Source organism: Artemia franciscana, chromosome 2 (genome assembly GCF_032884065.1).
Source record: "Artemia franciscana chromosome 2, ASM3288406v1, whole genome shotgun sequence".
NCBI lineage: Eukaryota > Metazoa > Arthropoda > Branchiopoda > Anostraca > Artemiidae > Artemia > Artemia franciscana.
Window position 1 is genome coordinate 9306092 of NC_088864.1, and position 14035 is coordinate 9320126.

The following is a 14035-nucleotide window of genomic DNA, read 5'->3' on the forward strand; positions in this document are numbered from 1 at the left end:
AAGACCGTTGGTCAGCATGTGAAAAAAATTAGGTTTTTCCCCGGGAGATCCTGAGCAATGATATGATTACGTGGAATAAATAATATAATTTTTATTTATAAATTTAATAGTTTATAGATATAAATTGTATGATCGGCACCTGACTAAAGAGCTTCAATTAAAGAATAAAAAACTACCTTTTCTCCAGAAGATTCTCTTTTCCAATAGATATGTAGAAGGTTTAGATGTGTGCAGTTGTAGCTGAGTTATCCTTTAGATGCGTTTTGTTTGACAGTGGCTAGTTCCAAACCAGTCGAGAGTTTATGCTACGCGATTTAGACGATTCGAATAGCTACAGGAACATAAAAAATATTTTATACAGAAAAGTGTCTATTACAGTCAAAACGCCACATTTACACTTTCAAGTTAGGAAAAAAAGCACCAAGTACCCAAAAATGGAAAAAAGTAATAATTATGAATAAGACCATCTTTAATGACAGGACAAGATGTGTCAAAGGTAGAAAAAACTGTGATCCTTTCGTATTATTTGTGCCTTCAGTTGAGACTGGGACGAAGCTTTGATGTACCTGGACCAAGAAGTATGGAGTGATAAAAGCCAAAAAATGATAAAGGGGACCTTTGGCATTTCGACATAGATTTAATAGGAATTAAAAACTAATAGCATTACTGGTAGTGATATTTTAAGGTGGAAACAGATGAATAAAAAGATGGAAACATGCTCAGTTTTATTCTGATGAATTCTATGCAGCTAAAGGAAATTGCCAAGGACGTCGAAGTAAGATGGTTTTTTTTTGCCCTCTTGACCAATTTTAGGTCCATTCATGCCGGGAAACCACAATTTTCTTAGATTTGTCTTGGGATTTATTTTTTTCTCAAATGATTTTATTTTTTTATTTTTTTATTCATATAATATTTATTTATTTTTATTTTTCTTATCTTTTATTCTTATATTATTTTATTACTTAAATATGTATCTATTATATTATATTTATTTATTATATATTGATTTCATATTATATTTCATTTTATTTGTATTATATTTTTCTTTTTTTTTTATTAAAGATTGTATTTTGTTAATAATTTGGCTAAAGTACCATGACCATCAAAATAAAAATATTTTTTGCCCCTTTTTGACAAATTCCAGGTCTAATCATGCCAGGAAACCACGATTTTCTAAGATTTTTCTTTTGTTTGTTTTCAAAATAATATAGTCGGTAGTCGGTAGTTCCATCTCTCGTCAGTAATATTACAAGCAACGATGAAAATAAATAAGCCAAACAATCGGTTTACTCGCTAAGACAATTACACCTTCAAGGAAAAGCTACAGCTTTCTAAGCTCTTTGTTGCCACTTGCATATAGTTGCTGCTAAATGTTATTACCACCACCACTTCTAACAACAACTCACCAGAGCACCAAGCCGCCAACACAGCTACGCAAGCTTCTCCATCCTAATCTATCCAAAGCCTCCCTCTTTACACCCTCCCAGAAAGTTTCCATTTACGTTAAGTATTTCTTTACGACATCCTCCCACTCAAACCTCGGACGACCTGCTCTCTGTTTAGTCCTAGACTGTTGGCCGAAAAGGACAATCTTCGGCAATCTGTCGTATTTTATCCGCAAATGCGGGCACAAAAGCGGGATTGAATCACATTTGTCGTATAGTCTACTGTTTAAATACGGTCAGTCAGTCAGATATCCAAAACAATTCGTAGGCAATTTCTCTGTAAAACATCTAGCAAATCTTCGTCCGTTTTTCGGTGTGCATATGTTTCAGAACCATATTTGACCACTTTCATCACCGTAGCTTCCAATATTCTAATTTTAGTTCGCTGGCTTATCTTGCTATTCTTCCAAACTTTTTTCAATTTTGAAAAAAACCCTGGGTCTTCATTACTTCCACCCATGTTCAATCATTTTCTATACCTCTTTGACTACTTCAGGTATCTTGAGAATTTATTACAAAATACATCTACTCACTTTTGAAAGATGACATTATTATACTACTAATACAAAGTATGTTTGAAAGAACAATAGTCTCTGTTAAGCACGACTTCTTCTTTCTTTTTCACTCTAAAGGATCGTAGAAGCTCGAATTTCCGTTTGAATAAGGCCTATTCCGATACTTGAAGACCATTGTTTGATCTGGAAACTAAAGTTTTTTTGGCCTTACTCATTCGTGATATGAAGACTCAGGATTTTTAGGACTTTTTTTTAGCGTGATTGTAATTTTGACTTGGCTAGGGAAGGAGTGATGGATACTCCATTGCTCTATCAAGCAGACTATTTTTTTTTGTCAAACAGTTTGAGGATTACCCTCTAGTTCCACTCTCAAGTTATAAATCATTTTATAACTCAGCTGTTTTTTCAGCTGTCTCTTCTGTCACTTCTATTGCTCATTTCTTCTATATTATTCCTTCTATGGTTTCCTTCTATAGGTTTCAGCCATAGCTCTCTTCTTTCGCTTCCTTACACTTACTTTCATCACTCTTTTCGCTTCTTTTACTGTCTTGTCTCACTTTCTTAGCTCACTTCTGTATCTCATTTTCTGTATCTCATTACTACTAGGTTGCTGATCTAAAAATATTGAGATTTTACTTCCAGACTGTTTTATTAAATACCTTTTCTCACTTTCTTGTAATATTTTACTGCTAATATAAAAATGGTTTAGAGAATTTTTGATTTCACTGCATGTTCTGTTTGCTCATGTTTTTTTTTTTCAGGCTATAAAAATGAATATAAAACAAGCCCCAGTGGATGTGAAGCAATATCGTATTCTTTTATCTCTTTTAGAAAAGCCTGAAATTGGACCAGAAATTATTGACCTAATCCTTGTGGATATCTTAAGGTGAGAAAGGTTTTTTCTGCCTTCATATTTACTTTGTGCTTTCCCGCTCTTTGAAAAGCAATGCAAATTTAAGGTTATTTAAGAAAATCTTGGGGTATCTTTTCCCGTCTGCCTCTCAGGAAGGTGAAAACATAGATGATGCCCACCTTTTCAGTAATTGAGTATTTACGAGTTTAACTTTTTGGGGGTGGGGGAGGAGCACACTTCGACCTTGAGGGGTTGTTGCGAGTGACCGAAAATATCAAGTGACCAGAGACTAAGTGACTTGAAAGGATTACAGGAGGCTATAGTGGAATACTAGGTCAGCTCCAGGTAATACATTGTTAAGCGAGTTGTGAGTTGTTAGTAGTAGTAGTAGTAGTAGTAAGTGTTAGCTTGTCATGGGATTTAGCCAATTGACCTGATATATTAATGTTATCTCTTTGATCCTTCGTCTGTTATAATATCTAGTCATTTATTTGCTTTATTTCGGCTTTTTATTCTATCATTCATTGTATACTTATATTTTCACTAAACATAATTCTCCTGTACGTGATTTTACACTAATTCGTATTTTTGCCCCTGTATACTTACTAATCATAAACCTTGGCTGTACTTAACTTATGGTGTTTGGTTTTGATCTCAGCTCTTGATAGTAGACAATCATGTAAGGGTAGATCATCATTCAAATATTCTGGTTCCTTTTTTTCTGATTTCTATTGCTCTAAAATTAACTTTAACTCTTTTATTGCTGTTTATAACTTTACTATTCACTACATATAATTTTTCTTATTTACAACTTGATATCTGTTTTTTAGGTCTATACACTATGCAACAGCTCTAAGTGATGAAACAGAGGAAAAAATACAAGAATTTCTACGTACAGTCTCACTTCTATTTCATTTTCTAGAGCCTCACTATGTGTGGTCATTTATTGCTGATAAATTTAAAGAGATTTGTGAGGAGAAAGGCAGTCATTCAGACAGCACTGTAGAAAAGGTGAAATACACAGGTGAAGATAAAGTGAGCATCCAAGAAATGTGTATCCTTACTGAAGCATTACTATATTCCGTTGAACTTGAAAAGGAGACTCTAAATTCCCATTTGCCTAGATGCTGTGCAGAAATACTGAGATCTATTACTGATTATAACTCAGTCATTACCTTCCAGGAGATTGATAGTAGTGTAAAACTATGTTTTAAGATATTTGAAAAAATGGAAAGATCCTCGGGAAAGTTAGTGACGGTGGCTGATGGTGAAGAGGAACTAGTTCAGTCTAGCAATGATGGGAAGATTCCGAAATTGAGCGAATTTCGAAAGATTGCTGCTAAACTTTACTCAGCTTTTATTGATGCCAGGATGATAAATGAAAGGCAGTCCCTTGATGCGCTTGAAAAGACTGATGGTCCCGATGAAACAGATATTTTGTTGGCCAGTGTTGTCACTCGTCCGTTATGTGATTCAAAGAGCTCTAGGACTAAAGATTGTAATGTAAAAAATTTGGAAGGAAAAAAATTATTGAATGCTAAAAAAGAGAGTGTGTTAACCAAAGATTTGGAATTAAGTAGCCATGCTCTGGCTTTTAACAGTTTTGGGTCCGAGGAATGTGAAGCTTGTGTTTCTTCCTATAAAACAATTTGCGAACTATTGTTGAAACTAGCGAATTATCAACTTTTTCCAGTGACAGCTGAGGGAGAAAGGTCCTGGAAATCTGCTAAGTGTAAGTAGGTTATTTATTTATTTTATTCTTTTTAATATCAATTATCAACGAAAAACTTAACTAAATTATGTTCAGTGGAATTTTTGTCGGTTATTTTTTATATGAAAGGTAGTGTTGTTAAAGACAACTCTTAAGATGTCTTTGGAAATTAGTAGATTCTAATTTTGGAGCTTTTATGAACAAAAAGCTTTGTCAAACTTAACGATTTAATTTTATGTATGTATTTTCCCACTTCAACGTGGTAACACTGATGAAAATGTGATACTGCCCTAAAGCTTCATAATTTGAAAGAATTGTTCCTATCTCTGAAGGGGAAATCCTGTTTGCGTAGCCTTATAGTGGCCTCAGGATGGACCTTTCACAAGTTTTCCTGGTCAAGGCCGTGACTGCTAATAGTACTGTAGGATGACCTTGAAGAGTTATGGCCCTCGAGGAAATTATAGCCTTTTTGCACTGTTCTGATTAATGGATAAAATCTTCTGTTTTTTGTTCTGGTGGGCTTTTTAGAGCTGAAAAAACCTCTTCAGAGCTAAGTTATCTGTTATGAGTTACCTCCCCGTAGTAGCATAATATTTGTAGGCATGAATATATAATGAGTCTGAGGTAATAGGCTTTAGATTTTCATGCAGGGTTTTGAATCTTGTTGAAAAAAGACAACTGCCAAGTGCGGAAAACCGAGTTGTGACCATAATGGTGTCAGGATTGCAAAAAAACACGATTTAACTGGAGGTCCCAGGGACTTCTTGCTATTCGATTCTAAGGCGGCTTAAGTGCTTCGCGTAGACTTAGGAAGATACTATAGTCCCTGTCTTTCACTGGTTATGGGACCATTGTTTTTCTTGAGGCCATAATAATTTCAATAATCTAAAGGATATGAAAATTGCAACTTGGAGTATTACAACCTTAAGAAACAATTATCCTTTCGACATTTTTACTGATGAATTTATACCCACCGAACTGGACTTGTTGGGAGTTTCAGAAACTCATATCCTAAAGGTAGGAAACTTAAAATTAAGTTGTATAAAATTTATTTACTCAGGCAGGAAGGATGAGGTGCATCAGCAGGATTTAGGACTCATGATGAATAAGGAAGTTGCTAAGTCTTGTTTAAGTTGGGAAGGCATTCATAATAAAATACTAGTTGCTCATTTAATGATAAAAAAGTTCAGGGTATCAGTCATAATATTATATATCCCCGTAGAACCGATTAATGGAGACAGTAGTGACTCAGATGAAGTTTAATTACAGCTAGGGGATTTAAAATACAGGGTCCAGATAGAAATATTGTATTTCTTTTAGGGGATTTTTATGCCCAGGTCGGTAGAAATAGGGATAGATGGTATCCTAACCTAGATAAATTTGGTATAGGAAAAAACACAACCATGGTTACAGACTGCTGCAACGGTGTTTGGTCATAAAATGGCCGATAAGTTAACATAGTATTCGCATGATCATAAGACAGCTAACCTTATTGTTTATGTTATTGTAAATGGGAAACTGGCAGGATCAGTACAAGATACTTGGGTAAATAGTAGTGCTGTAATTGGTGTTAAAAGTAAAGATCACCATCTAGTAGTGTCTAGGGTTAGTCTAAAGCTGAAATTTAGAAAGGGTAACTACCTCCTGGGAAACTATGACGTAGTAGACTGCAGGATGAAAATTTGAGAGAAACTTTCTAGGAACAGTTGATTACTAAACTGAGAGTCTAAAATTTCAACATGCAGGAGATGGATGGACAAAATTGTAGAAAAATATTTTGTAAAGTTGTCGATGGTGTCTTAGAAATAAAGTTTGAGAAGCAGCTAAGAAAATTTTTGAAAATGCTTTGTGTTTAATAGAGAAGAGAAGGTGCTTGTACAAGAATTGTTTTGCTGATAGATTACATGTAAATAAAAGGAATGTAAAGATTTTGGAGGAAGCACTAAAGCATCAATAAAGGAGGTGTGACGTGGATGTCATGGTTTAATTTACTGAAGAACTTGAAGATGCAGCCAGATGGCATAATAGTAAAAAGGGAGTAGTCAATCTGGACTTCTCCCAGTTAGATGGGAACAGGGCCAAAGTTTCTGATAAGAAAGAGTTAAAGAGAGATGGATAGAACATTTTGAGCACGTGCTAGACCGTGATAGAGTTACAGGAAAAGATATATAGAAGAATGCAAAAGTTTGTGAAACTTTGGATATGATGGAAGATTTATTTTGTGAGGGAGGATTAGTGACAGTACTAAAAGAGGTACTTGTGTAATATTCAGAACACACTCAATAAGTGAAGTTAGGTTCTTTCGTGAAATAAACTACGATGCAGGTGCGTTTTATGAGAAAAACTGGTTTCATAGCCACAAAGATAAAACTCAATATAGTTTGCTAAGCATAGCGATAAAAGATAGTGTCTGAACATGGATTTTGATATGAAGATTTGGGATTTGCCAAAGACTGAAAAAGAGGCAATTAAATTTTTCTAGGATAAGGGGTTGTTGCCCACAATAAGACTGTGCGTCAGTGGACACAACATGACTTTATACTCTTACGAGAAGGAACATTTTTGTTCCTTCTGTTCCTATGTTTAACCTAACCTGAACCACAAAAATAATTTTGTTGACTGTGTTCTGAATAATACACAAGTACCCTAAAAGGATCAAAAACTAATAAGGTTCTTTAAGAAAAGTGATAAGAGTGAGTGTGGTAATTATAGAGGCATTAGCTTGGTTTGTTTAGGAAGCAAACTACTTAGCTTAAGGACACTTTTTAGACTTAGAGATGCTGTAGATAAAAATTTTAAGAAAAAAAACAGCGGATTTTAGGAAGGAGACAGGAAGTGTGATCAAATTTTCACTCGTAGGTTAATAATTGAGAGGTGCCTGAGCAATCAAATCCCTTCATTCATCATTTCCATCGATTATGAGCAAGTGTTTGATTCAACTGATAGAAGAGCTTTAGCGAAAGTACTTTCGTTGTATAGGATCCTAGATAAATATATTATAGCGAATTAGTGCTATGCATGAGAATAACAGCACTGCGGTTAAGTTCGGGAAAGAGGTTAGTAGCTGGTTTCGTATTCAATTAGGTGTTAAGCAGGGTTACGTTCCATCCACATTTATATGAATCATTTTCATGAACTTCGTCCTAATGAGCATAGCAAAGGCAGTGGGAAAACACGGACTCAATTGGGGAATTAAATATCTCCTTGACTTAGATTATTCTACTCATTTAAATATCCTAGATGAAAATGTAGGCAAAATGATTGAATTTCTGGAGGTTATGTGAGTTCAGGGTACAAAAATAGGTTTGAAAATTAATGTAAAGAAGATTAATTCGCTAAGACCAGGAATAAGTGAAGTAAAGAGGTGATGTTGGGCAACGAGAAGATCGATCAACTCGACAGCTTCACTAACCTATGTTGTATTATTAGTCGAAATGGTTGGTGCAGTGAAGATGTTAAAAGTATAATACCTAAGACCAGGCTGTTTTTTCGCGCTCAAAAAAAATTTTGGAAGAATAGAAGTATAAGTCTGCGAACCAAAATTAGAATATTTGAGGCTACAGTGATGATTGTGGTCAAGTATGGCTCTGAAGCATGGGCGCTATGAAAAAGAAAAGAGGATTTGCTAAATGTTTTCCAGAGAAATTGCCTACGGATTGGTTTGGGTATTCAACTGACCGTATCTCTAACGGTCAGCTGTACGAAAAAATTAGTCCAATCCACTTTCTAGGTCTATAATAAAAGAAAGGTTGAGATGGCTAGGACATGTTCTTGGGATGAAAGATGATAGAGTACCAAATATTGTCCTTTTTATCCAACCGAAAAGCAGTTCGTCCTCGAATGGGGTGGGAGGATGTGTTAGGGAAAGATTTAAGATAAATGGGAACTTCCTGGTAGGGTTTAGAGAGAGAGGCTTTAAATAGGTTGGAATGGAGGAGGCGCGTGTGTGGCATTGTTATCTTTGGGCAGCTTGGTGTAGCAGTGAGTTGTTAGTACTAGTAGTTTTATAGACCACATACTGTTGCAAATGTTGCAAATTGAAGCTATAATTCTACCCTTTTTCTCTTTTATAGCGAATGTCTTGAATATATCAGAGTTACCGTTATGGCTACAGGACCTATTAAGGCTATCAGTTTCGTCGAATCCAGTTCAAATTTGTTCGATAGATCTACTATTGAAATTTTTACGATTGACTCGAACTTGTCAGGAATTGAGTTTACATCATGACTATTCAACTGAGTTGCCGATGATTTCGATTAAGGAATACTTATTTTTATCAACAAAAACCTGGATATATAAGGTAAATGTAGCAACACAAAATCTTGGTTTATTTTCTACAATTGATGCTTTAAAAAAGCCTCCCTTTAAGCCTAATTTTAGGATCTCCAGATATTTTAAATATTTTTTGGGAGGTTTCAAGAGAATAAGAATCCTTTTATGGATCTGGGGGGAGAGGGATTTTATTTTCTTTTTTCATTACTTGCATGAATATAATCATCAACGATGGAAGTTCTACTATCTATACCTTTGTTTCAGTCTTAAAATTATTCCTGCTCCGCCTTTTGTTTTAGCTTCTGGGTTTAATATACTTACTTGTACTTACTTGTACTTGTGGCGGGAATCAGGCGTTTCCACCTCGCCCGGCATCGATGATCTTAGAGACCTTCTTGGACCATGTTGATCGATCTTGTGCCAGCTGCTCTGCAAAGGCGAGCCACTGTGTTGACCATCTGTGACCAAATTTTCTGAAACCCCCTATTGGTTCAAGGTCTGACTTGGCCAGGTTCCACCAGTTCTTCCTCTGTCCTCCTTGGCGTTTCTTCCAGTAGCTAATAGGCTCAACTAGAAGTATTTGGCGAGGCAGGTACTCTGGCGGTTTCCGCAATACATGGCCCAACCATTTCAAACGGCGTTCTTTAATAGTGAGCACAACATCTCTCTGAATATTGCACATTCGACGTATATTCACGTTGGAGATACGGTCACGTAGCTGTACTCTGACAATTCTTCGTAGACAAGTATGCTCAAACACCTTAAGTGTATTCTCTTGTTGTAGTTTTGCCGACCATGTTTCGCACCCGTAAAGGAGAACGGTGCGGACTAGTGCCATGTAAATTCGAACTTTCGTTTGGACACTGATTTCACGGCGATTCCATAAGGGTTTCCGAAGAGAGGCAAAGACTGTCTGCGCTTTCTGTATTCTCTGTTGGATATCAGCGTCGGAAGATCCGTCAGTACAAAGCTGGGAGCCTAGGTATGTGAAACGGTTGACTTTTTCCAGCTGAACTTGGTTGATAGTTAGTGGGAATGGTCCTGTGTCGTGGTTAATAGCCATGAATTTCGTTTTCTCTGTGCTGACTTTCAAGCCGATCAGATCTGCCCAGGCCACAACGCTGTCAAGCATGTTTTGGGCTTCTACAGGGTCTGACAGGAGGCCAACATCATCCGCATAATCGAGGTCAGTCAGCGAGAGATTCTGTCCAACCTGCGCTCCTGGATAAGACGATAGAGCATTTTCAAGCACCCAATCGATGCAATAATTGAACAGAGTCGGAGAGAGGACACATCCTTTTTTTACTCCGAACTCAACCAGAAATTCTTCAGTTTCTTCGCCATAGATTCTAACTCGGCTCACTGAAGCGTCATAGTATGCCTTCATCAGTTCAACAAACTTCAGCGGCATTCCGTCATTCTCCAGGATCTTCCAAAGTTTCTGGCGAGTGACAGAGTCGAAGGCAGCAATGAAGTCCAGGAACATCAAGATCAGGGGTAGGTTGTATCTTTCAAACTGCTGGATAATGAGGCGAAAGGCGAAGATATTATCAGTACACCCTCTACCTGGTCGAAAGCCGGCTTGATTTCCTCGAGTTCTTTCCTCCCTTGCCCATTTAAAGCGGTTCAAGAGTATGATCCCGAATATTTTGACGGCAATGTCTATGAGACTTATTCCGCGGTAATTTTTGCATTCGGTTTTGTCTCCTTTCTTATAGAAAGGGAGGATGACTTATGTCTTCCAGTCTTTTGGAAAAGTGTTGGTCCTCCACACTTCGTCGAGAATGCCATGGAGCTGTTCAGCAGTGACCTCAGGGCATTGTTTGTATAGTTCCGGGGGGAGGCCGTCTTCACCTGGGGCTTTGTGGTTTTTTAGGGTTTTGATCGCTTTTAGTATTTCGGCTCTGGTCGGTGTATCCAGCTCGATATCATAAGGCTCTTTAGAGACGGAAGGTGGGAAGGCATCATGAGTAGATGAAGGGGATGGGTTCAGGAGGAGCTGAAAGTGATCCTTCCATCTTGCTGAACGTTCCTTCTGACAACTAATGATTTTTCCTGATCTGTTTTTGATTATTTCTGAGACAGCAGCTTTCTTACCAACGGATTCCTTCAGGATCTGGTAAAGCTTGCGGGTGTCATGTAAGCGTGCTGCTTTCTCTAATGACTCGGCAGCATCTTCCCACATTTGGCGGTGGTCCAGCCGAACAGAGCGTTTTACCTGTCTGCGTAACTCCTTTGTTTCTTCTTTAAGGCCTCCCATCTTTTGTCTTCGTTCACCGACTATTGACAGGGTTCTAGCAGTTATCCAGTGTTGTCGTTTGATTTTTGCTCGGCCTAGGATCTCATCGGCAGTCTCTGTCATCACGGTTTTAAAGGTCTCCCATCTCTTATCGGGAGTTAGGTTTTCATCAGAGCTGAGGGCGTCAAACCGGTTAGTTAGTTCCAAATTGAGGGCCTGCCGTACTTCTTTGTCTTGAAGTTTACCGATATCGAAGCCGACCTTTGACTTGTTTTTTCTTCGAATTCTGGGTTTAATATGTTATTGAATTACATGTTTTCAATTTGAACAAATTTTAATTAAAAATTACATGTACTCATAAAAAAGTGGATCTACAAGGTCACAGAGGACAAGGTTCTGTACAAGGTCAAATTAACGAGTGAACCGACATTTGTTCTACTGGTTTGGTTTGTAAAGATGAAAATGGGTATTCATTTCATGGAACTAATAGTTTTGTTATGCGCTTTGTTTCTTTTCCATATTCTTATTTTTTTCGTCGTATTGTTTCGAATATTGAAATATTGAAAAGATTAAAAAACAAACGAAGGATTACTGGATGGATCTTGGGTGGGGGGGGGGGCATCTTTTTGGGTTGATCTTGTTGCGTGTATGTGCCGGGATAGGTGTATTAACCTATCTACTTTTGCTTTCCACACTATTTCTCCTTTTATCTATTATATAAAGATGGTTCTTGCTTTTCACCTTTTTCTAGAATTGAAATATGGAAAAAGAACTTTTAAAGATTCATGGCAAGGGTGGGAGGCAGTGGCTTCATTAAGGGGAGGCAATAGGGCAGACCGGCGATTCCCCCCCTCCAATAATTTGGAAGAAGATATAATTTATTAAGTAGCTATAAAACTGTTTAAAAGCTCGTTTTAAGTGTCAAATTTGCTCTTTACTTTGAGCTGATTGTTTTTTATTGATCCATGCTCGTTTTTCACATAAGGAAAACAAGAAAAATAGTGGTCTATTACGTTTCATAACATATTCCATATTAATATTTCTCCAAATATACTGCCTTTGAAACCTTATCATCAATTAAAAATGTGAGGCTGTTTCGCCACATTTGCTAAGTTCAATTTTTTCCCTTAAGGTGCTTTTATTTGTTAAAACCTATCAGTTCAAGATAGTGGAATCATTTAATTGTTTTAATTTTTATTTCCAGTATTTAAAGAAAACTCCGATTTTCTTATTTGTCATTGAAATGCCTAAGAAGTCCTATTGCTTACGTTTCGGGTTCATATACTAATTCGTAAATGTAGAACTGCCTCTATCTATGATACCAAACTGACTTCTTGTTATTTTCGCTTCTAAATATTTCTTTTAACCAGCTAAAATAAAATTACATAATTGCTAAGAACTATGACTGAAATTAGGCGCATTCCACACAACGCCAGCGCTACTTGTGAGACATTTATCTCTACATCAGCATGATGTACGAAGTGTCTGCTGAGAGTAGAATAAAGTGGATTTAAACAAAACGTGTATATTTTTTCCTACAATTAGAAATTTTTGTGCACTTATAAGTGGTACTAACCCATTATCTTTTTCTATTGTTATCAGTTTTACCATGCAACACTAGGATACCGAACTTCGCTTGTGGAGAGAATTAGAAACATAAAAACGACATTCAGTTTAACCCTCCTCAGGAAATGTGCACCCCCATACCCTGATTTACACAAGACAGCGTTTATAAATATATATATTATAATATACTTATATATTATAATATATATATATATATAAATATATATATATATATATATTATATATATATATATATATATATATATATATATATATATATATATATATATATATATATATATATATATATATATATATTTATATATATTATAATATATATATATATATATATATATATATATTTATATATATATATATATTATAATATATTCTGGATCTCTCTTCCTGAGTGAATTAAAAGAGGCTCTACAGACTTTGAAAAACGGAAAGGCAGTCGGCAACGATGGCATACCCCCAGAACTGTTAAAACATGGCAGAAGCACCCTAGCAGTGCCCATGTTTGAACTTTTGTCGCGTGTTTGGGATGATGAAAAAGTCCAGAGTGAATGGTTAAAGGCAGTAATTGTTAAACTCTTCAAAAAAGGACAAAAGACTAAATGTGATAATTGGAGAGGCATCGCTCTACAATCAGTTGGTAGCAAGGTTTTGTGCCAATTTATTCTCAATAGAATTCAAAGTTAAGTGGAGAAATTTCTGAGAGATGAACAACATGGATTTCGCCAAAACAGGTCGTGTTGTGACCTAATATTTAGCCTTAGAGTCTTGCTCGAAGAATCTAATGAATGGCAAGTTCAACTACTCACAATATTTATAGACTTTCTCAAGGCCTTCGACTCGATACACCGCGAGACCATGTAGAAAATTTTAATTTATTACGGGATCTCAATCAAAATTGTAAATATAATTAAAGCGCTATACCTTGATATTATGTGCACAGTACAAACAGAGGGTGGCCTAGCGGAGTGGTCCACCATTCAGTCAGGTGTAAGGCAGGGCTGCATTCTATCGCCATTATTATTTGCCATAGTCAGATTTTTTGCTTCGTGGGTGTAGCTTCAGTGGGGGTCTACAATTAAACCTACTAAGAATACTTCATGATGGTGTTTTTGCGGACGATACTGTACTCTTCGCTCACGAATCAGAATCTATACAACATAACATAAATGAAGTTGGGTGTGTGGCAAAAGACTAAATCAATGTCAAATGCGGTCATTCCTGACTTAGCTGAAGGACTCTTGGTCAACAATGAGGAAATTGAAGTAGTGAGAGAGCTCAAATATCTCGGCAGCATTCTTACGCAAGATGCCAATCCCGAAAGAGAAATTTTGTGCCGTATAGCATTGGCGGGCTCTGCCTTAAATTGTCTTAGAAATGTTTGGAGAATACGGGCATTCGATAATAACTGCCTAAGAT

General features: G+C 36.5%; 1 protein-coding gene across 3 annotated transcripts in view; it reads left to right on the top strand.

Moving 5' to 3' along the window:
* The window catches only part of LOC136037098 (protein dopey-1-like), a 109813-nt gene that overhangs the window by 32791 nt on the left and 62987 nt on the right, over positions 1-14035 (top strand). For all 3 annotated transcript variants that reach the window (XM_065719556.1, XM_065719565.1, XM_065719575.1), the window contains exons 8-10: positions 2722-2846; positions 3644-4545; positions 8598-8824. In XM_065719556.1, the coding sequence (XP_065575628.1) occupies positions 2722-2846; positions 3644-4545; positions 8598-8824 (1254 nt within the window). The remainder of the gene's footprint in view (positions 1-2721; positions 2847-3643; positions 4546-8597; positions 8825-14035) is intronic.